At 38.4% G+C, this 23,578-nt stretch overlaps 1 protein-coding gene across 7 annotated transcripts in view; it reads right to left on the reverse strand.

Annotated features, from left to right (window-relative positions):
* Nucleotides 1–23,578, reverse strand: part of Syt14 (synaptotagmin 14) — a 145,502-nt gene that overhangs the window by 64,764 nt on the left and 57,160 nt on the right. For 6 of the 7 annotated variants that reach the window (XR_015048656.1, XM_021173063.3, XM_021173070.3 and 3 more), the window contains one exon: nt 21,040–21,255. The exons of the other annotated variant lie outside the window; for it this stretch is intronic. Coding sequence is in view for 5 of the 6 variants with exons in the window: in XM_021173063.3 (XP_021028722.1) it covers nt 21,040–21,255 (216 nt within the window). In the remaining variant the exon portion in view is untranslated. The remainder of the gene's footprint in view (nt 1–21,039; nt 21,256–23,578) is intronic. 7 annotated transcript variants of the gene reach the window in all.

The following is a 23,578-nucleotide window of genomic DNA, read 5'->3' on the forward strand; positions in this document are numbered from 1 at the left end:
AGTTATCCGTGACTGAGACGAGAGGAACACAAAAGTTGTTGGTATTATTATTATCATCAATATTTATTATTATTATTATTATTTTATTAGTAGAACATTCTGGAATGGATAGTGATAACAATTGTACATCAATGTGAAAGCATTCAGCATTATAATGGCAAATTTTTATATTGATATTTTATATTTTGGTTACTGCCACAATTAATGGAAACAAATAACTAATTTAAAACTAATGTGATTCTCAGAATGCCACAACTTGAGTAAACCTTGAAAACTTTAATTCTGTATCACTTAAAACATAAAAATATAAAAAAAACATAAAAAGGTAAATAGTAGATAATTCTATTCACATGAGGTCCTATTAAATGATGTAAATTTATGCCATATATGTTTTATCATAATGAAAAATTAAAATAAAACTTTCTTACTAGAAAGATTTAAAATCTAGCTTTCAAGAGATGTGGTAGGAGAATGGATAGTGAAAATAGAGACCTCTTCCAAACTAACTTTTAAAATGAACTTGAATTGCAGTGAAGGGAGAAGTTAGTTAGTTCACAGAAACTAAATATTAGAAAGGCATTATATCCAATTAGGTAAAATTGAAAAAAACTCTAAACACAACAGACCCAAGACAGAGTGGAGGGTTAGAGGCAAAGCATTGTTTACATGGGGAATGAGAAGACATGAAGCTGCATGATAAAAACACAAGACAGGCTTCATATACAACTGCTCTAGCTAATCCCAGTCAAGGCCAAATGAAAAGCAAACACACACACACACACACACACACATACACACACACACACACACACGTTACATGGCTGATATGACACAAAGTAGAAGAACGAGTAAAATAAAAAGCTGTTCTGGAACAAGGACTGTGAAACTTCACACTGATCATTAAGACCAGCACTAAAGGGTAGTCAAGAAACATCCCATGAAACCTCACTGTGATCTCAGCAAAAATAGCACCAGGACTGCTTTACAATTCATCTCTAAGGATTGGTGTGAAGAATAATGGGAAATCTGACAAAATTCTACAATATTAGACACTGCAACTGGGAAATTAATTAGAATCAAGTTAAAAATAGGCAAAATCTCAAAAGAAAACTGAGCACATGACAAAAATAGTATTTTAAGGCTATAATTACAAATGAGATTGTTCAGCAAATAATATAGTACAAGTGGTAAACAATTTGGAAAATATGGCTAAACATTGCGTAAGTCTGTTGTTCAGGCTCCACTTCCCTGCCCATATGGTATGATCCACCCACGGTCACAAATATTGGATACTAATGGGGAAGCAAGGTGGACACCTCAGGTGGCAAGTGAGCATGAGAACAGACTTGGGGAATAGGCTTCAGTGAGACAGCTCATTTTAGTGGGAGGAACAAAGGCTATTCACACCTTTGAGTAGGGACTATCCAGGTAAGTGTACATCATTGGCTAGAGTCAAGGTACATAAGTTTACAAAAGGAGGAATTGCAGGTGTTACTGGACATGATCTTACAAGGGAAAAGGAAATTCACTGGTTAGGCAAAGGTAAGGCCACAGGTCTATGTGTACTTGATCATGCAGGCCTGGGACAGGGCTGGGGGTGGGGGTGGGGTGGGCAGTGATCCTACTCCTGCTGATCTCAGGACCAGATTTCCAATTCTGGGCTTTGGACATGACTACACACCACTCTTGCTCCAGGCTGCTCCCAATTGTAACTTTAATTTTTTCAAAACCTATTTTTAATGATGGTTCTTAAACACTTTAACCTCCCTTGTAGCCCATCACCCATCAGAGGTAGTGGAAAAGAAAGGATATGGGGGGAGTGGACCTGTTTGGAAAGGTTCTTTGGAGCAACTCCCATTGTGTTGTCTAGAAACTGGCAGTTCAGTTCACAGGTGAGCAGCGGCAGCTCGATCCACTTGCAAACACTTCACAGATACACCAGCAGTCCAGTTGGGTAGAGTCGGAATCGCAAACATGACTCAACAGTGGAGTCACTACCTACCAGAGACAGCCAGGCTTCAGCCTTCACACAAGTCAGCAGGGGGACCCAGAGGGATGCCAGAAGTTCTGGCTGTGCCTTTCTCAGCAAATCGAAGATCAGTGAAGATGAGAGACCCACAAGCTTTGCACAGCTAGCTGTACTAGGAAGCCAAGCTCAGCCCTGTCACTGTCCGTCAAGTTCTATTTATACCCTACAAACATGGCATGTCCTCCACGGGTCTTGCCTCAGCTCTTACATCTGTCTCAGCTGACATCACTCTGTTAATCAGCCTGAGTCCCCGGAAGTGGCAAGAAACTACAGCACACCACCAGAAATTTTTTGGTGTTTTGCTCTATGGAGTCTCAAAAATTGTAGCTCAAATTTGCAGTGTAAGGGGGACTAATACATGTATGTTGTTAGCAAAGAATCCTTCATCATGTGTCCTTTCACATGCTTGCATTAACAGAACATCTTTTCACCTATGTTTGCTTCTGTGAAACGTTCCTTCACAAGTATGCCTTAATCTTTCACCTGTGCTTATTTTAATGAAATGTTCCTTCACATGTTTGCCCCAGCAAAACACCACCCAACACACTGACCTTCCAAAGAACACTTAAAGTTGCCACTTCACCCCATGGCTCCACAGCTCCTCTGTCCCCATATAAGTACTCAACGCAAAACAAAACAGAACTAGATCAAAGATGCACAGTTATAAAGCTGAAAACTCCTAAAGTTGAATCATTAGATTTGTGTGTTTAATTGGAATATCTATAGAATCCAGCAAACTAGAAGGGGAACATTAGTGAGTAGGGAGGGAAAAGAAAGATTGTGAGGGACTAGGGATAGTAGAACACAGATGACATGAAGGAAAAATATAGAATAATGGGGAAAGAAATGGAAAGGTAAGGTGGAAGAGGAATAGGGCAGGACAAAGTAACTAACGATGTTTGGAAAAGCCATATGAAAACCTACCACTTTAGGAGTATGTGTGTGTGTGTGCACATATACACATATTCAGTTGTATCCCAGAAGCTTTACGTTGCCAAATAAAAAGCACAATGCAAAGTATAGAATATTCCCTTCCAGTTGTTGGTCAGAGGCACCTTGGACACCTTCAGAACAACCTGACTATTGTCATTGTTCTTGGTTTCTCATCAGAAATTGATAAGACTCTATTGCTGTTGGGATCACAATCATTGATCACAGGACATGGAGAAACCAAGTTAGTACTGACCAGGAAGATTCCTCCCTCTGGCTAGCTCCCATAGTACTGGATGATGCTATGTGGTCATCAACAGCTGTGAATCCCAAGAACTGCAACAATGACCATCATCGTAACTTATGTCAAAGGAGACCATATTGGCACAGTGCTACGAGGGTAGCCAATCACTTTCTAGTTCAATTTTGGGCCCACTTCATAGGCAGAAACACAACCCTGTTACTACTAATCTGGCTAAGAATCCATGTTGAAGAGCTTACTGCCCCTAGGGATAAGTCTAACTCTATTATTCTGTTAAATGAACACAGTATCAGTCTTCTGCCCACCAATGAATTAGTACAGTTCTTAGATTTCACCAAGTTTTCTTGGGCAGAAGGTGGTTAATGCAGAAACTGCAAATAGTCAAAGTGCATAGAATGTTATGATGGACTGCTCAGATACAAATAGGACATCTATACCACACCCATTTCAGAAGGTTTAGGGACCACCTTTGAAGAGAGGGCAGAGAGGCAGAGGTCAGAGAGAACAGCAAATCAGTGTCTTCTGAACTAACAGAACTGCTACACTCAGGAATTCATTCACAGCAGTTGTAGTTATCTGCACAAGACCTACATAAGTTTAAGCCAATCAACAATCTAGCATGGAGGGGAAAGGGGCTCATGAAACCCCTGCACACACGCACGCACACACACACACACACACACACACCAACTGAGGAGCTATGCACAGCTGCTGGCTACTGGTGGAGGGAGAGAAAGTCAGTTGTCCACCTTCTGGTAGGTCGACCCCACCAGAGGGTGGCCCCACCTCCAGAAATATATGACAAGCTGGAATCAATGAGATCAATGGATTATTAAAGCAAGAAGGAAACATGACACTGCAGATGGTATGGAGGGAGTAGACGATCTAGGAAGAGTTAAGGGATGAAGTTGGAGGTGAACCTGATCAAAATATATTATATAAAATTATCAAAGAATTATTTGAATTTTTTTAAATCAATGAAGTAAAAATAAAAGTAGAGTAAAAAGAAAACAAAGGGCAAGTGGCAAAAAAGGAAGAAAAATTAAATTTCTTTAACATGACTAAGTAAAAATTTAAAAGTTGAAATCATGAAAATAACAAAGTTGGCTGTGGTAGCACAAGTCTGTAAGGCTAGTACTTGACAGGTAGAGGGAGAAGATGCATGAATTTCAGACCAGTCTAGGCTAGATAGACACAATTTCTAGGCCAGTGTGGGATAGATGCTGGGACTCCTTCTTATAAAATAAAAATTAAAAATATTTACCATACACAGTAAAACTGATATTCTTAGTGTCCATGAACTCTGTATTAATCAATCGGAAAATTAGTATCAATTTAAAGAAAATGGATCAAATTTACTAAATTACAATCAAACATACATATATGCATACCACTTAGCACATAAACTATAGAACTACAACATTCAATATCAAAACTCTAGAATTAGATATTATTTCAGAATTAAACAGCTATTACAGTTTTAAAGACAATGTATAGCTAGAATGATATAATATGTCAAAGATAAAATCTGTACATAGAATCAATTGTTTTTTCCCACTTTAAAGTGAGAGTGAAAGGTACAGAATTTTGAGACCAGAATGCCAACTATTCTTTGTAACACTGTAATCTTAGGGAAAACAAAAACCAAAACAAAAAACAAAAAGACATGTTGATGGGAGGGTGGTATGATAAAGATCAAAAACTTTCTGATTTAAAAATGGGTTAGAAAATGCCTAAGCTGACAACCTATGGAAGGGAATCTTTATCCACTTCCACATTACTATGCTCTTATTCCCAGAAGTCCATAAAATGAGAAAAAAAGTAACTCTGATCTTTGGATCGCCCCTGCACAGTTTCACACTGTGAACATGAAATCTGATATACAGTTGGTTGTTGGTTCTGTCTTTACCTGCACACAGGCACTGCCAGGTACTTAACATTCAGAACACATCCACACTACCACCCAACGGCTAACGCAGCACACTCAGCCATCCATCATCCAACCAGTGTTCTCAGGCTGTAGCTCTAAGTCAGTATTGCTATTAAAAAGCCAGGATGAGACCTGAGCATGAATAATCTATACCTCATTTTCCTTTCTAAGCAACAGGTTGATATTTTCTACCACACTTTGCCAAAAATACAAAATTATTGTAGAACAGATCTTTACTGCTATTGAAAAAGAAACAAGTAAGAAACAATAAGCAGTCTGAGAAAATAAATTCTAAGTAATTAAAGAGACAAAACAGAATTTGATCCAAATAGCAAAGCTCACAAGATAACACTAGATTATATGACATTTTGCCAATAATCAAAACAAACATAAGATTACAAAACCAAGCTGGGTGCCATGTTGAGAACTGGGATTTCCTTTTAAGATAATGTTTAGTTTACGGTTTATACAACTAAGTTTATTTTCACTTAAACTCTCTATTAGTCCTATTAATACATCTCTAAATCTGATAGAAACAACCAAAGCTTAGAAAGGTGTGAATCTATCAAATGAAGTCAAGGTTCTGGTAAAACAGCATGCCAGAGAAAGCAACAGATCTATCACATGGTTTCTGGATGTCTGTCTGCTTCAAAGTGAAGTTTGCTCTTAACGGAATGAGAAAGACAACCGAGATCTATCCTGAGGCAACTAAAAACATACGTGTTTATCAATGACTTGAAATGTGAATCACATTGATGAGCCTCTAAGTTAAAACTCTCAGAAACAAAACTAACTGTATATTCTGTTAAATATTCACAGAAGTTTCAAACTTAGCTAGTCATTTAAAGAAACACTCTAGATACAACCAACATCACTGCTCACATGACCAAACTACTCAATCATGAAACTTTTGTGTCAGATCTACTCAGCACGATGGACACACCAAATTCTCAATGATTACAGGTACATCCTCAACCATGACAGTCCATTAACATGAAGATGCAGTAATAATATTTATGAAGGAATTAATAGAGGTTTCAACAGTATCTGATGTAATGAAAAAGATTCACTTGGCAGGCCTTTGGGAGATTCAGTGAAGACATGAAGGCCATTTTATGCAGACAAAAATAATCTCAGGGTCACAAAAACGACTCCCTCAGGCTTTTGAGGAAAAAGAAAACTTAAATATTCAAATGACATAATAGAGAAAAAATATTTCATCAACTGAGACCTTTACTGAACTAGAAGCATATACAAATCACTGTTTGATAAAAGTGTTTAGTAAGTGTTCTTTAAGCAAATAGGAGGAAAACAAACATAGCAATTCAATCACCAAGTAAAGTTAGAAAAACTGACAGAGACATTTAAAGTCCACATAAGTAAGGAGAAGGAAACTGGTCCAGAAGTCAGGCTCATGAGCCAATAACTCCAACATGTTCAATTGTACTTAATGTGTTCTGTTCTTTCCCCTCCCCTTCCCTCCCAACTTCTTTTACTCCCCCTTCCTTCCTTCCCTCCCTCTTCTTCCTCTCCACCCTCCTTCTTTTATTATTATTTTTTTTTATGACAGGGTTTTTCTGTATAGCCTGAACTATCCTGAAACTCACTCTATAGACCAGGTTGGCCTAGAATCAGCCTGCCTTTGCCTCCCAAGTGCTGGGATTAAAGGTGTGAACCACCATCCAGATCTATACTTCCTTTCTTTTTTTTTTTAAAGATTTATTTATTGATTATATGTAAGTACACTGTAGCTGTCTTCAGACACTCCAGAAGAGGGAGTCAGATCTCGTTACGGATGGTTGTGAGCCACCATGTGGTTGCTGGGATTTGAACTCTCGACCTTCGGAAGAGCAGTCGGGTGCTCTTACCCACGGAGCCATCTCACCAGCCCCCTATACTTCCTTTCTTAAGATGATTTACTGTTCTTGATATTTTCACACAGTCTGTATGTGTGAGTCTATGTTTATGTGTGTGAGTGTGTAAGTGTGTGTGTATGTGCAGACAGAGACTAGAGAAAAATCATGGATGTCACTCTTTAGGTGTGATAGACTGGCCTTCGTTCCTTCCTTCCTTCCTTGCTTCCTAAAACATATTTTCCCACTGTCTTAAGACCCATCAAACAGTCTAAACTATTTAAAACTAAACGAAATCTTGGATTATAAATTACATGCCTAGTCTATTTAATTATGTTAGACAGAGATTTGTTCACTCTACAGCTCATTCTGGCCTTGACCCTTGGCCTCAGGCTTGGATGGTGGCTTAGAGATGTGTACCACTACACTCAGAAAAGGTTCTTTTCCCTTTTTTTGTAGTGCCTTCTACATTCTAAGCACATACTTTCCCTACCAATTACATTCCAACTTGATTTTGTGCACCTAATTTCATACATTATGTCAGAAGTTATAAAAATGAAATGAAACATTGAACATTCTCCTCAGGAGATAGCAAGCACCTCAGAACATGAGAACTTGGGTGAGCCTTACATAAAACTGCCTGATCTGGCCTTCAAAATGAGTAACCGAGCTGGCTCCACACTAAACCAGCACAGGTTACCGTGCTAGGATTAGAAGCTATTCCTGCCAAGCAGACTGCTAAATACAGGCCAGCACAACTGTGCACAGGGACTCTAGTCCTCACCTGTGTTAAGAAAAAGAAGAGGGAGATGCTTACAACTTTCCATGGTGACTCAAGCACAGCAGGAGTTAAGGCAAGATTCAAGCAGAGCTTCAGATCCCTGTCCCACATGCAACTGCACAGTGCCTGTCACTCTACTTCCTACCTCCCAGTTGCCAGCTCCCTCTTCTCCATCCTGAACTGGTCAGACTTGTATCCACTGCTATATGGCAGGGTGAGAAGGACCCAGCAAAAGTACTGTAAGCTAAAACCATTTGCAAAGATATCTGAGAGTGTCTGGCAAAGTTAAAGGGCAAAGTGAGTGACACATTTCTAAAAGTGTACGAGATGTTTACTTTCACAACAGAAGGAAGGCATTCCAGGGCATAGGACATGAGAGCAGAGAAAAGTGGTAACCTTTAAATAACTAAATTACTAATTAATAATTAGTAATTATTACTAAATAGTTATTTAGTTAATTTAGTTAAAAATTTAAATAGTTATACTTTTAATCTGAGAATCAACATTAACATGATCCTATTTGTGTCTATAAGCTGAAAAAGCATGATAATATTTATGCTATATGTCTGTGTCTCTACATCACTAGTTCTCAACCTTCTTATTGCTGCAACCCTTTAATATAGTTCTTCATGTTGTAGTGACTCCCAATTGTAAAATTATCTCTGTGGCTACCTCACATCTGAAATTTTGCTACTGTTATGAATCATAATGTAAATATCTGTATTTTCCGATATAGGTCACTCCTGTGAAAGAGTCGCTTAAACACAGGTTGAGAACCACTGTCCTTGATAGACAGACACATGTTCTTCATTGCTGGCATGCATATTCATTTCTCTTAGGTTAGCAAGGGTGATCTTAGGAATTCTTGGCTTACATAGCCTTTTGTCAATCTCTACAGAACTTCACATTGGTCCTTATTAATTATGAAGTAATATTCTAGTCAGGTTGGCTGTAGTAGCTTTTGTTGCTATCTGTGGTGGTTTCTTTACAAGTACGTGAATTTTTTTTTTAAAGATTTATTTATTTATTATATGTAAGTACACTGTAGCTGTCTTCAGACACTCCAGAAGAGGATGCCAGATCTCGTTACGGATGGTTGTGAGCCACCATGTGGTTGCTGGGATTTGAACTCTGGACCTTCGGAAGAGCAGTTGGGTGCTCTTACCCACTGAGCCATCTCACCAGCCCATGTACGTGAAATTATTGTGAGTGAAGTTCAGTGTCATCTCAGGCTCTCCAGTTACCAAACTTTTTAGAACAAGATAGCACCTCTCAATCTGTAGCTAGCAGTCTATACTTCCAGGCCTCTACTGTACACGTTCCTCTAGAAGGAGCCTCAAAAACATCCCTCCGCCCTGCAGAGTTTTGAATGCCCACCTAGGATGGTAAGCTAAGGTCCCAGGTCCTCGCCTTGCTTCATGGACATGGGTGGCAACAGGAGCACAGCCGTGAGATTCTTCATGAAACTAGCAGCAGCGTAGGCTCTGAAATTAGTGTTGGCTATTGGACACTGTGAGAATTTAAATTTCTTCAAAACACTAGTTGTTATGTGAACATGTTTTTGTTTAATCTCAGGTGTGGGATAAGCAGCTGCTTCACACCAGGTGATTCTGATTTGCTTCATGCATTGCAGGGGCAAGGTTTTTGCCAGTTGCATATACTTTAATTCTGGGGACTCTGTAGAGGGTATATGTGAGACAAGTGGAACTGTGTCACCAGACAAAAAAACTGGGAAGGTTGAACAGATTCAAAAACCCCGTTATTCTCATATCTGAGAGCAGTAGGCATTTCATCTGCTCCTGACCCAGTTTCTGTCCTGGAGCACATAAGGACAGCACCCCCATATGAGGATCATGACAGCTAGTCACACAGCACAGAGTTCTCCATGGCAATGAGGTATCTAGATGGGCCGGAACAGAGGGTTTAGCCAATAAGCTTCTCTTTCTGAACATTCCTTCCTGTAAAAGGTATTTAATCTCTGGTCAGCCCTGAGTAAGTCATATGCACCCATTTTCCACAATGAACAATGAATAAACAGTATGTACAAGCAAGGACTGCCTCATCAAGAACTGCTGTGGGGGGAAGCTTTAGTCATACAGAGCCACACTGCCTAAGTATCCCACAGAAGGCCCGCCCCTCTGGGTTCCCAGACATCCACCCCTGAGCTAAGCCAGAGATTCCCCCACATACCCTCCAACTCCCCACCCCCACAGGCCTGGGAATTTGGGAACCCCTGCCTCTTTGACCTCAGTTTTCCTCTTTTCTCACCAGAGCTTGGGCCTCCATCTTAGGCTACATTCACAGCCTAATGCTTCCAGTTTTGTCTGCCCAGTGGAGTTCATACTCCACTTCCCTAGAACCACAGGTATAGTATATATGAGAGAGCCCTGAGAGGGCCTGAAGCACCTGCTTTTCCCCCTGCTACTAGAATAGCCTGGCAATGAAGATAGGACTTGTTCCAAGGAACTCATTGTTCCCTATCAACAGGAAGTAGTCTAAAGAGGTTTATGCCAGCTTTCCCTTCTAATCTTTCTCTCCTACCTAGTGCTGCAGGGTTGGAAGGGGTTGGAGTGGAATAAAGGTTGAAAGGATGGTAGATATAAGAATCCAATAAAATAGCTTAAAAAAAAATACACTAACACTAGATAGATCTAAAATCATTCTTGGGCTCCTGAAGGAAAATGCAATACACACACACAAACACACACACACACACAACACACACACACACACACACACGTATTTAATAAGAACACATTGTTTTTTTTTTTTGTTAAAGCAAAGTGAAGTAATGAAGTACTCAATTTTTTAAAAGATTTATTTTATTTTATGTATATCACTACTCCACCTGCATGTACATCTGTGTGCCAGAAGAGAGCCTTAGATCCCATTACAGATGGTTGTGAGCCACCATGTGGTTGTCGGGAATTGAACTCAGGACCTCTGCAAAAGCAGGCAGTGGTTTTGACCACTGAACCATCTCTCCAGTCCATGAAGTGCTCAAATTTGATAGGGATAATTCAAAGATAACAGTTGTTGGTGCAAACAAACTTGTCAGTAGGCAATCAATCCTAGAATACGAATGGATAGTAACAAGAATATGCAACAAAAGAGCAAATGAGCATGACACTAAATAAATGTTAATAAATAATAAATAAATGCTAATGTATTTAGGTGAGAGTTATCAATGAATTCTAAAACAAAGAAGACACTGGGGAACAGACTACTTAGTATCTAGCATTGGCTGGAAATTGTTTATTCCTGAGAATGTGGAAATGGGCTGTAAAATAAAGTACTTTAATGGTCCACCACACACTTGAGTCCTGTCATCCACCTAGAATATGTCCCAAACTGTTTACTTGAAAAAGGTGAGTGTGATGGTTTCTATATGCTTGGGCCAGGGAGTGGCACTATTAGGATATGTGGCCTTGTTGGAGTAGGTGTGTCACCATGGTCATGGGCTTTAAGACTCTTGTTCTAGCTGCCTGGAAGCCAGTCTTCTCTTAGAGGCCTGCAGATGAAGATGTAGACCTCTCAGCTCCTCCTGTACCATGCCTGCCTGGATGCTGCCATGTTCTTGCCTTGATGATAATGGATTGATTGAACCTCTGAACCTGTAAGCCAGTCCCAATTAAATGCTGTCCTTTTAAGAGTTGCCTTGGTCATGGTGTCTCTCACAGCAATGAAAACGCTAAGACAATCTCCTCAAATCTTAAAATGTGTTTATGATGTTAGCAAATAAGGACTGGTGGATCCGTGGTAGAGTATTTATCAGCATTAATGAGGACCTGAGTCAATGACTATAAATCAAGTAATTTTAAGACAAACTGGGTAATTTTCTTTGTATTATATAATTCAAGTATTAACTATAATTACATTTAAAATGTTTCTTAAGAGCAAATAAATGTACTATAAAATTTTCAAAAAATAGTGTAATCAATGAAGACAGAATTTCCTAAAGACTTAGAATTTTTAAAGTCATGTAGAAAATGTTCTACCTTAAACAGAATTTAAAAACAGGCACCTCCACAAGCAACCTCAAAGTGGACTTCCACATTCTAAATCCAAATGCTACCTCCAGGCAGCCAGGCAGTTAGTGACCCTGACTCCAAATACTACTTCAACCATAACACTGGAAGGTGAGAATCTGCATTTTATTTGAACTTTTTCTTATTCACGTTAAGGTGATTTTTATGTGTAATACAAAAATTATTTTTAAAATGTAATATTTTCATAAATGAACTATTTGACTAAATATATGCTATGCCTTTTTATTCATCTTCCAACTGGATATATCTTTATTGGTATTTTAAAAAATATTTCATTTACAGGTTAGTGAGGTGGCCTAGCAGGTCAAAGTGCTTAGCCTTAGAAACTTACTTGGAACCACAGCAGGAGTAAATTTACTCCTAGACGTTGCCCTCTAACCTTCATACACACACCGCAGCATAAACACACATACTCAGACACATAATCACATACACTAAATAAAACAAAATTAAAATCCAAAACATTTTATTTGTGATTAACATGTACTGACTGTAAATATTTATGAATGGTGTTCAGTGTGATCTGTTGACACGAGCATTGATCAATCTCCTTCACCCTCCCTGTTTATCAATGCAAACTTATTGTTATTCCAGAGACAGACAAATGATCAAAGGAAGCGTTTTTCAAAGCCTTAACAGATAAAAATTCTTTCAAAAATGTTGGTAGTATTAGTCTGGTTTCAAATTTCATTTAATTTGAAAGAGGGAAAAGAGAAACAAGTGAGAACAAGGAAAATATGCCTTTTTCTCAAGTGCACTGGATTTATAAAACTGAAATGTGTTAGCTTGAAAGTAAGGAGGACCTGAAATAAATGACGTCCCAATTAACTACATTCAAAACACACACACACACACACACACACACACACACACACACACACGCGCTCAGGGATGGGGAGGGAGGAAAGAGAGAGAGAGAGATACAGAGGAAAGGTAACATGTTTTGTTCACAAATAGCCTTACAGTCTATGTAAAAACCTTGAAGGTTCCACATGTTAGAAAATATTATTACAATGAATAATTTTAGTAGTAAAACAGAGTACAAGACCAACACTCAAAAAATTGCAACTCTATACGCTAATGATGAGCAACTAGGAAAGGAAATTGAGAAAACAATTCTATTTGTAATACAACAAGAAAGATTTTAATAATACAAAGATTTTAATATTCAGGAATAAATTTAAGGAAGTAAAAAAATCCTACAGTAAAAACTACAAAAATTTCCCAAATGAAATTAAAGACATAAATAAATGAAAAGATATGCCATGTTTAGAAGATTTAATATTGGTAGGATGTTAATAAAACCCAAGGTAATCCAAAGATAATACCATTTCTATAAACTCCAAATGATGGATTTAATACATACATACACATGCATACATGTATGTATGTATATCCTGAACTTCACAGAGAATCCCAAATGATCCTCACTTCTAAAAAATTAAAGCAAAACTGAAGGGCTCCTGCTTCCTGGTTTGAAAACATACTTTGAAGCTACAGGAAGCAAACAGCGTGGTGCTGGAATAAAGACAACCACACACACTGACGGGATAACATGGCAGGTTCAGAAATCAGCCCTCATATACATGATCAAATAATTTTAAAGAAATGTACAAATATTATTCAATGGAAAAATGAGTGTTTTCAACACATAGTGCTAGAAAACCATATATCTTTGTGCATATCATGTAATACCATATGCAAAAACTAACTGAAAATAGGTTATGTCCTAAACATAAGAACTAAAACTATTAAATTCTTAGACAAAAAGGGAGGTAAAGGTTCACAACTCTGGATTTGGCATATCTCTTAGACACTACAGCAAAGGCAACAGCAACAGAAGGGAAAGAAGGGACACACCAGACATCATCAAGCTCAAAAGATGCCAAAGTAGACATGTAATCTACTGGATGAGAGAAGATATTTGCACATTTTTACTGTGAACTCAATACCTAGAATACAGAGAGACATCCTAGTAAAGTAGTTAAAAGGGTAAAGAACATGAATAGACATATCTCCAAAGAGGATAGGTGAGTAACTAACAGGCATAAGGAAAGATGTTCAAACTCTCACTTTTAGGAAAATTCAAATCAAACCTCTCATGACCACCTAACATCCACCAGGTCAGCTATTACCATACAAGCAAAATGAAAAGTACTGATGAGGCTGTAGAGAAACTGGAACCTTTTGCAATTGGTGGAGGGGATGTAAAATGGTTAAGCCACCACAGAAAATAGAACAGTAGTTCCTCAAAAATATTTTTAAAAAATCATAATTACTATATTATCCACCAATTTCCCTTTTGGGTATACTCAAAAACAATGAAATGCAAGGTCTCTCTAATAGATATTTATATTCTTATATTCATAGTAGTGTTAGTCATAACCACTAAATGTAAAAGCAACTGAAGTATCTACCCACAGATGAATGGATAAGCAAAATGTGGCGCATACATCCAATAGAATGATACTGAGCCAGAAGAAAATTCTGCAAGAACAATAATCTAGTCACAAAAGGTGAAACAGGGTTCATTTCTACCTGTGTGAGACACCTGGGGCAGACAGTAGGAAACAAGGGGGGGCGCAGTGGAGCAGCAGGTGAAATGTCACAGAGAGGAGTTATGGGGAGGAATGCTGATGAGAACAGTGTGAACTTAACCACCAAACTGACGGAACCTCAAAAACGCTTAGGAAAATAAAGTTTATGCCATGTATTTCTTGTTACAATACCCAAATTGGAGGGAGGAGAAATGAAACTTTGATATATGCTACAACGTGGTTAAACCAGAAAGACACTATCCTGTGTGAAAGACGCCAGAAGTACCTATAGCACTCAAATTCAAACACACAGAGAGTGTAATGAGGGTTAGCTGTCAGGGCCGAGAATGGGAGGATGGAGAGCTATGGTTTAATGGTGCAGTTTCACTTTCTGATGGTGAAATGGTCCTAGAGAGGCAGAGACGATGCTGTGTGACAGTGTGAACAGTCTTTAATGACCTGAACTGCCCATGTGAAAACTGAAAGGCTGGAGAGAGCTTGGTGGTTAAGAGCGAACGCTCCTCTGCAAGAGGACCTGAGTTCGAGTCCCAGCATCCTGTGAGAGCTCTGTCATCTGAAACTCCAGTTCCATGGATTTGACACCTTCTAGCTTCCAAGGACACTGCACATATGTGGTGTACACAGAGAATTCTGCACTGTTGGAAGCAATCATTCTCATTACAAAAAAAGATCTCCAAAACAGTAACAATTTCAAAAACTTTTTAAAAAAGACTTTAAATTGGTCATTTTTGTTTTTCCTGTTTTTCTTTTCTTTTTTTTTTTAAAGATTTATTTATTTTATGTATATGAGTACAGAGTAGCTGTTTTCATGAACATCAGAGGAGGGCATCAGATACCATTACAGATGGTTGTGAGCCACCATGTGGTTGCTGGGAATTGAACTCAGGACCTCTGGAAGAGCAGTCAGTGCTCTTAACCACTGACCCATCTCCCCAGCCCTTTCTGTTTTTCAAGACAGGATTTCTCTCTGTAGCTCTGGCTGTCTTGGAACTTGTTCTGTAGACCAGGCTGGCCTCAAACTTGGAGACTTGCCTGCCTCTGCATCCTGGGGTTAAATGTGTATGCCATCATGTCTGGCTAAATTGGTCATATTCTTTAACAACAACAACAAAAAAAAACCAAAATCTTTTAATATATATATGCATATATATAATTTTTCAGAAGACAAATATTCCTGAACAAAAACCTGAAGTAAAATGTTTATAAGAAATCTAAATAAATATTGTAATAAATGTTCCTTTAAGTATTCTAAGTTCTAAATTTATTTATTTTTAAATATTTAACTATTTAATTTATTTACTTTGGTGAGGACATTTCTGAGTACTAACAGGACATTGAGCTACATTCTTAGCCCTTTAAACATATTTTAGTTTAAAGAGTTCTAGAAGCCAGGCGTGGTGGCGCACGCCTTTAATCCCAGCACTTGGGAGGCAGAGGCAGGTGGATTTCTGAGTTCAAGGCCAGCCTTGTCTACAAAGTGAGTTCTAAGACAGCCAGGGCTTCACAGAGAAACCCTGTCTCGAAAAACCAAAAAAAAAAAAAAAAAAAAAAAAAAAGAGTTCTAGAAAACACAGATATTTAGTTTACTTATCTTCACAAAAAATTATAGACTAAAAAAAAATTTGAAACTTCAAATGCATGCAGAAAATGAGTTTATTTCTTTTAAGTTTTAAATTATTTCAAACATGAGCCTTATAAAATTAATATGTTTTTATATATTTATTGTGTGTGGTGGTGGGGTACATGTGCCACAGTATTCCTGTGGTAGTCAGAGAATAAGTGGCAAGAATTGGTTCTCTCTACTGTGAGGGTCCTGGCGTTAAACTAAGGGCAGCGGGTACCTTTAACCACTGAGCCAACTTAACAACTTCCAAAATAAACTTTGAGGAGGAACAAAACACTATGCTTTAGTGGTCCTAGTTTTAAGACATTAAATTTAACTGCATGAAGCTCTTGATGTACCAATATAAAGGAAAAAGAATGACAGATCTGTATCTGTGTTTATGTACCTAACACATTCAGGCTGGGAACTGTCTTTAACAGGGTTTTAGATTAATCTGTTCCCCAAGATAATATGTAAGCTTAATGTGAACACTTTTTATAATGTATGGGTATAGATTACTAATCTCAACAGTGAACTAAGAATGAAAAGTCATAAATTTTCTTTAAAAAGTAGAATTCTGCTATTCAAAATAAAAATATAAAAATATAATTAATTTGCTTAAGTAGAACTCCAGGTGTTGGTCCATATCACTAAATAATCAGACATCCAAAAACTGGATTTGAATCTGATTCTTCTAAAATTAAGGTAGATAGATTATGAAATGTTTCTAGCTTTAAGAAATAGAAAGAAGTAAATCTGGAAATAAAAGGAATTTTATAAATGATTTTAATGTTTATTTTTTTCTAGAAAATGTTGTCTCTATCCCTACTTGGATCCTCCCCTGCTCTACATACTATAGCAGATCTGCTTCAGTATTGGCTGCCACAAACTTCTCAACTGAATTAAGATGGATGTGATAAGTTCCTTGGGCATATGAATGAGGTAATGCCATGTCACATACAAAAATGGACATTTTAAAAGGTTTTCCTTTCTCCTTGGTTATTATGTCAAGCCACACTAGTCAAACCCAGACTCTGTAAATTTGTGTGATGGCAGCATGCAGTGGGCTGCAGGCAAAAGCAGCCCACTACTCATGCCTTCCTTGTGTCTAAGGAAAATGCACTGCAATACTCCTAGGGTATGTCCACAGAGCTGTTCCATGTGACCAACCATGCCCTGAGGGTGTCTTGACCACTGCAGTGTAAGTTAGAACAAATCCCTCCTCCCCAATGCATACAACAAAGAAGAGCTACAGGCAGTCAAGAGCTGCAGCAGGTGCTTGCTTTCCACCATGCATCCTCCCCTTAGCAGCACACATTCTGACTTATTGCTCTAACCTGTTAGTGCTTCGACTGAAAGTGCAACTTCTGTTAGAAAGGGGGTGTGCTCGAACCCTCACCATGTTGAGTGTCCCCTCTCCTTATCAGATAGGGGACTAATATCGAATATATATAAAGAACTCAAGAAGGTGGACTCCAGAAAATCAAATAACCCCATTAAAAAAAATGGGGCTCAGAGCTAAATAAAGAATTCTCACCTGAGGAATACCGAATGGCTGAGAAGCACCTGAAAAAATGTTCAACATCCTTAATCATCAGGGAAATGCAAATCAAAACAACCCTGAGATTCCACCTCACACCAGTCAGAATGGCTAAGATCAAAAATTCAGGTGACAGCAGATGCTGGTGAGGATGTGGAGAAAGAGGAACACTCCTCCATTGTTGGTGGGATTGCAAGCTTGTACAACCACTCTAGAAATCAGTCTGGCGGTTCCTCAGAAAATTGGGCATAGTACTACCGGAGGATCCCGCAATACCTCTCCTGGGCATATATCCAGAAGATGTTCCAACTGGTAAGAAGGACACATGCTCCACTATGTTCATAGCAGCCTTATTTATAATAGCCAGAAGCTGGAAAGAACCCAGATGCCCCTCAACAGAGGAATGGATACAAAAAAATGTGGTACATTTACACAATGGAGTACTACTCAGCTATTAAAAAGAATGAATTTATGAAATTCCTAGGCAAATGGTTGGACCTGGAGGGCATCATCCTGAGTGAGGTAACCCAATCACAAAGGAAGTCACACAATATGTACTCACTGATAAGTGGATATTAGCCCAGAAACTTAAAATAAAATACAATTTGCTAAATGCATGAAACTGAAAAAGAACGAAGACCAAAGTGTGGACACTTTGCCCCTTCTTAGAATTGGGAACAAAACACTCATGGAAGGAGTTATAGAGACAAAGTTTGGAGCTGAGACAAAAGGATGGACCATCTAGAGACTGCCATACCCAGGGCATAATCCATAATCAGCCTCCAAACGCTGACACCATTGCATACACTAACAAGATTTTGCTGAAAGGACCCTGATATAGCTGTCTCTTGTGAGACTATGCCGGGGTCTAGTAAACACATAAGTGGATGCTCACAGTCAGCTATTGGATGGATCACAGGGCCCCCAATGGAAGAGCTAGAGAAAGTACCCAAGGAGCTAAAGGGATCTGCAATCCTATAAGTGGAACAACAATATGAACTAACCAGTACCCCCCCCCCCCCCCAGAGCTCTTGACTCTAGCTGCATATGAATCAGAAGATGGCCTAGTCGGCCATCGGTAGAAAGAGAGGCCCATTGGTCGTGCAAACTTTATATGCCTCAGTACAGGGGAACGACAGGGCCAAGAAGTGGGAGTGGGTGGGTGGGGGAGCGTGTGGGGGACTTTTGGGACAGCATTGGAAATGTAAATGAAATAAATACCCAATTTAAAAACAAAAGAATTCTCTTGCTGTGGATGACTATGAACTTTCTCTGGAGCTTCTTGGTCTCTTCTACTGTCTTTTCTTTTCTGCTTTGTTTGACGTTTTCTCGGTACACACTGTATTCCTTCATCAGTTTAATTCACTTTTGTGATTTCTAAGCATATGTATCCTGGAAGCCTCTTGATGTAAATCTGTTTATCACTGCAAGCTCAATTACCACACTCAGTTGCTCAAACATCACATCTTGTCACAGGTATAAACACCAGAAATTGCAATTCCTACTCGCCATTTCCAACAAAAAGTAGATCGCTCCCTGGATTCCGCATTCACAGCAATGACCTCACATTCTCCCTCACACATGATAAAATAACATAGTATTTTCTTCTCTTTCTGATGTTCAAAGTACACTGTGGTTCTAAATCCCCCTTCTATACTCTGGTCTTCTAAATTCCTATTGCCACTATTTTATTCAGGTTTGCCCATTTTCTGTAGACAGATCTCAGTGCTTTTTCCTACCGTCTTCCTGTGATTAAACTTCTACTCATTCCTGCTCAAGGCAAACCTCTAGTGAGTTCTCTCAGGCTACTGGACTGGACAGATTCCCTCCCTGGTGCCTCTGATTCCCTTCATACTACACACACCTCATTGTTTGAGACAAAGCCTACTCTTCTCCCTGGAATATTTCCTCCATATGTCTCTTACATCTTGTGGGTGCATCCATCCTATCACTGCCTGTCTCCAAATTTACAGCAGTTGCTAAGATGAAGGCAAGTACAAGAGCCACCAAAGCTACACCTTGCTCCTCACTAGGAGGAGGCTACTGGACCGTCTGAAAGAAAAAGATCATAAGGGTAATCAAGTATAAGACAAGTGACGAAAATAAATGAAAAAAAATGCTAAATTCGATATGAAGAATGGAAGTATCCCGGGTCACAGACTCGCGCTCAGGCTCGCTCAAGGCTCATGCCATACGTTACCACCATTATTTTCATTACTTCTCCTCTTTGGCAATGCTGACTGGCCATGTAACTGTCTATCAATTGAGAGGCACAACAACTCAACCAGGTTAATAATATGCACATTTTAGACACAATGAAACATTATACCTCTCAGGTTTTCATGGCTAATAGATGACAAGATATGGCAAGAATGTCAGCCAGGATCAGATTCACAACCAATTGTCTGCTGCTCTATTGTTAATGTGCCAAAGATGCATATAAATTACAGACTGGCTTTATTGGTTTACATTATTTAGTTACCTCTGTAGGCATAAATATTGTGTATACTACTACAAAGACATTGTTTTCTAGTGGAGTCCATGTCTAATATTTCTTTAATTTCTTCCTTATATCTATAATGAACCTTCTATCTGGTAAAAATGCAGTATTTGGTTAATTCATTGTTACAGCTGTATACTAAGAAATAAAAATGGATAGACAGATCTTTAATTATCATGAAACCAAATGCAAATATAATTTTTTCCTTTGACTTCTTACAAATTGGGGTAATGCTTAAATCATCAATAGAAGAGGCCCTAAAAGATAAATCTCAATTCTAAAATCAAAGCTAACTGGGTGTTTATCTGTAATGAACTGATACCTATAAGATTGCTCTCTTCTGGTTATAAAGACAGTATGACACTAAGGAGAAGCCATTTTATCAGACAAATAATGTTCAAATGTGAAAATAAATAAGTTTAAATAAATGGCAAAACCTTTGGTCTTTATGTTATGGAGAGATGTAAAAGCATATGAGTGGACTTGTATCTTCTGCAGAAATTTTGTTCTGAAGTCCATGCGAACAAATAAAGTGAAACCATTAGTAGCAAAATACTTGAAGTAATGGAAACCCTTGGAAATCCATCAAATTGCTTTTAAAACACAGTATAATAGTGGCACACCCTCAAGAAGTCCACTGCACGTAAGGGAACACTATGTCATTGTCTGTGTACTAAGGCACCTGGCTGATGGCAGAGACCATACTCTGAGTCAGAGCCTGCTGGCTGCTGAAACGTGTGTTAGCAAAGCCTGCACCTGAGGAGTAGCACACTCACACCCTCCTCTCATTCCACGTCAGCACTGTACACTGTGATGAGAATCCCCGTACCACACTGAGTCCAATACCTTGTCTTTCCATTTGGGGTATTTTAGAGCTGATCACAAACTCAAATTTTTTATTTGGACTGCACTTAGAAACAGAATTCTGCACTCTCCCTGTCAGTGTGCAACCATACATACCTAGAATTTTAGGTATAAATCATCTAAAGTAATAGCGTTCTTACCGTCCTCCATGGATGCCTCAGTGCTGTACCCATCGTACTCTGCAGACAGGGGGCTGTACTTCTGCCTTGTTTCCCAGGCATAGCTCTTTTGTCTAGAATCTACCAATGGCCACCTGGAATTGTGTGTTCTGGATAAGGCCTCGTGATATTTACCCAGTGCTTCATCTTCACTTTCAGAGGATGAACCAGGCTCATCTCTGTCCATGTAAGAATTATCTATTTGGATAACAGTAAGAGAAATTATAATTTTAATATACTTACATGTTTCAAATTTATTAAAATGTGTTATTTATTACATATATGCACATATACACACAAACACAAGCACAAATGAAAATGTGTGTGCGCACACATACACACAAGGTGAAGCTAATTAGAAACAATCCTTAAAATTGCTTGACTATACCTTAATCGGAATTTAAAGTACCCTGTAACATTAGTGTATATGTATATATATAATATCCCAAAATTTCAGCTTTAGAAAATATATTTTTCATGTAAGTAGATAAATCATTAGATTTTTATGTTTTAATAGGAAATATCACATTGTATATTCTAATTATATAAATAATCTTAGTCACAGGGGTTTATAACCTTTTTAGGTACAAATGAAATCATAGTTGCCACATTGTACAAGTTTGTAAAGTACTTGTTATATACAAATGAAATTATAAATGCTGCCATTACTAATGAACTGGAGTAAAACAATTAATGTTATAAGACAAATTTCTGGTTTTCATTTGGCCCATATTTTCAGAACTATCAATGCTTTGTACTAACAGGGAGACAGAGAAAAGGAAAGACACAGACACTCTGGGATTATAACCCCTACACGTTTTCTACAGCAAATGCAACATCAAAACATTGAAAACAAGTCCAACCTCAAACTGTGTGGTCTCTGAAAGTTCCATTTCTAGGAACTTGCCAAGTACATTTCAAATTAACTGAATATAGATATACATTTTTAAGTAAGTTGCTAGCAAAAGAAATCAAGATATATAACCAACATGCTTATCACTGTGCCTTGCTTAGGCAAGTGATGGCACACCCATTCAACATAGACACTAGGACTGTGTAGCCTTTAAGATGAGTGGGTGAGCTTGCAATTCACAAGGAGAAAAACTTCAAGTATTTGATAGATATTATACATATTTCAACATGCAGTCTATACACATATAGTGTATATATATATGTACACACATATATACATATATATGGAGAAAGAGAGGGAGAGAGAGAGAATGTTAAATTACTAGGAAAAGTTTTCTAATTTAGGCGGTATAAAGTTTGTATTCTTTAACAAGCAGTAGAACAGTTAAGAGTTCATTACTTATGTCTGAACAGATACCACCCAACCTCTCGAATCTGTCAGTCACACTCACAGTGTATAAAGCCATATGTTGCTGGCGGTCAATCTACAGCAATGCAGATACTCCAATTTCACCATCATCAAGAATCTGGCTAAACAATGCTATGATAACCAGACCACAGCCTTCTGACACCCAGCTCAAAATGTGAATGCCTTGTGAAGTACTAGAGTGCGGCCTAAAGGCAGCAGGCACATTGTGAGTCCCTCATGGAGGTCACACCCCATGCAAGCCCTCTTTAGCCAAACTTCCTCTATTCCAGAATGCCTTACACACAAAATCAGAGAAACTCTTCTTTCTTTCTTAATCCTGAATCTCCCATGTGAAAACCTACTACACTGATACTAGGAATCCAACAATACAACGACATGAAATGTTAACACTTGCAACTTCTTCAAGGGACTAATTAATTAAGGTCAGTGTTTGACTCCCCTTTGGGACATTTGAGAGCTTTTGGTTTCTTCAGATACCACAGTGCTCCTCAATAAAAAGGAAGCAAAGCAAACAGAAAATCTTTCAGTGCTACTGTAACTGCGTTTATTCCTGGAAGCCACTCTATTGTTATTTTCTAAATAATATGTTACTTTATTTCTTCATAAGTAATAAGGCTGCCAGAACTGAGCAAGCCCACTGAAGCCCACTGAATCACAGCTGCTATGAGAATGGACTCTACAATGAACACTGCTCCACAAACTGTATGTCAATTAGCCCATCAGTCTGGGATCAGCTTCTCCTGTGCCACTAAAAATTCACTGTTTAATACACAGCAGACCTCTCCCTCTTACAGATGGGTCATATAGCAGAACTGAAGTCTTCAATGATATTCATAGCTACTCATGTTTTGATATCTTATAAGAATCAATGTTTATATAAAACCACAGGTGTATATTTTATAAGCAAAAGCCAGTATTTGGGAGTTTTTGATAGGATCAGCAATAAGGAATTGAGGAGGAAATACTGGAAGCAATTATCAGCAGCATACACTGCAATGATGTTTTGAAAACTGTCACAAATATTGTAGCTAAACACAATAAGTACTCAGAATCTTAAGTCTATGGAAAGAACTCATAAATAATAACGTATTTCTCGTGTACAGTCATCATGAACTATAGCATTCTCATGACATTTTATGGTATAGCTAAATGAATAAAGACATAGCCAGAAGCACGTTG

The sequence above is a fragment of the Mus caroli genome, unplaced genomic scaffold (genome assembly GCF_978045245.1).
Source record: "Mus caroli unplaced genomic scaffold, Mus_caroli_1 scaffold_1, whole genome shotgun sequence".
In the NCBI taxonomy this organism is placed as follows: domain Eukaryota; kingdom Metazoa; phylum Chordata; class Mammalia; order Rodentia; family Muridae; genus Mus; species Mus caroli.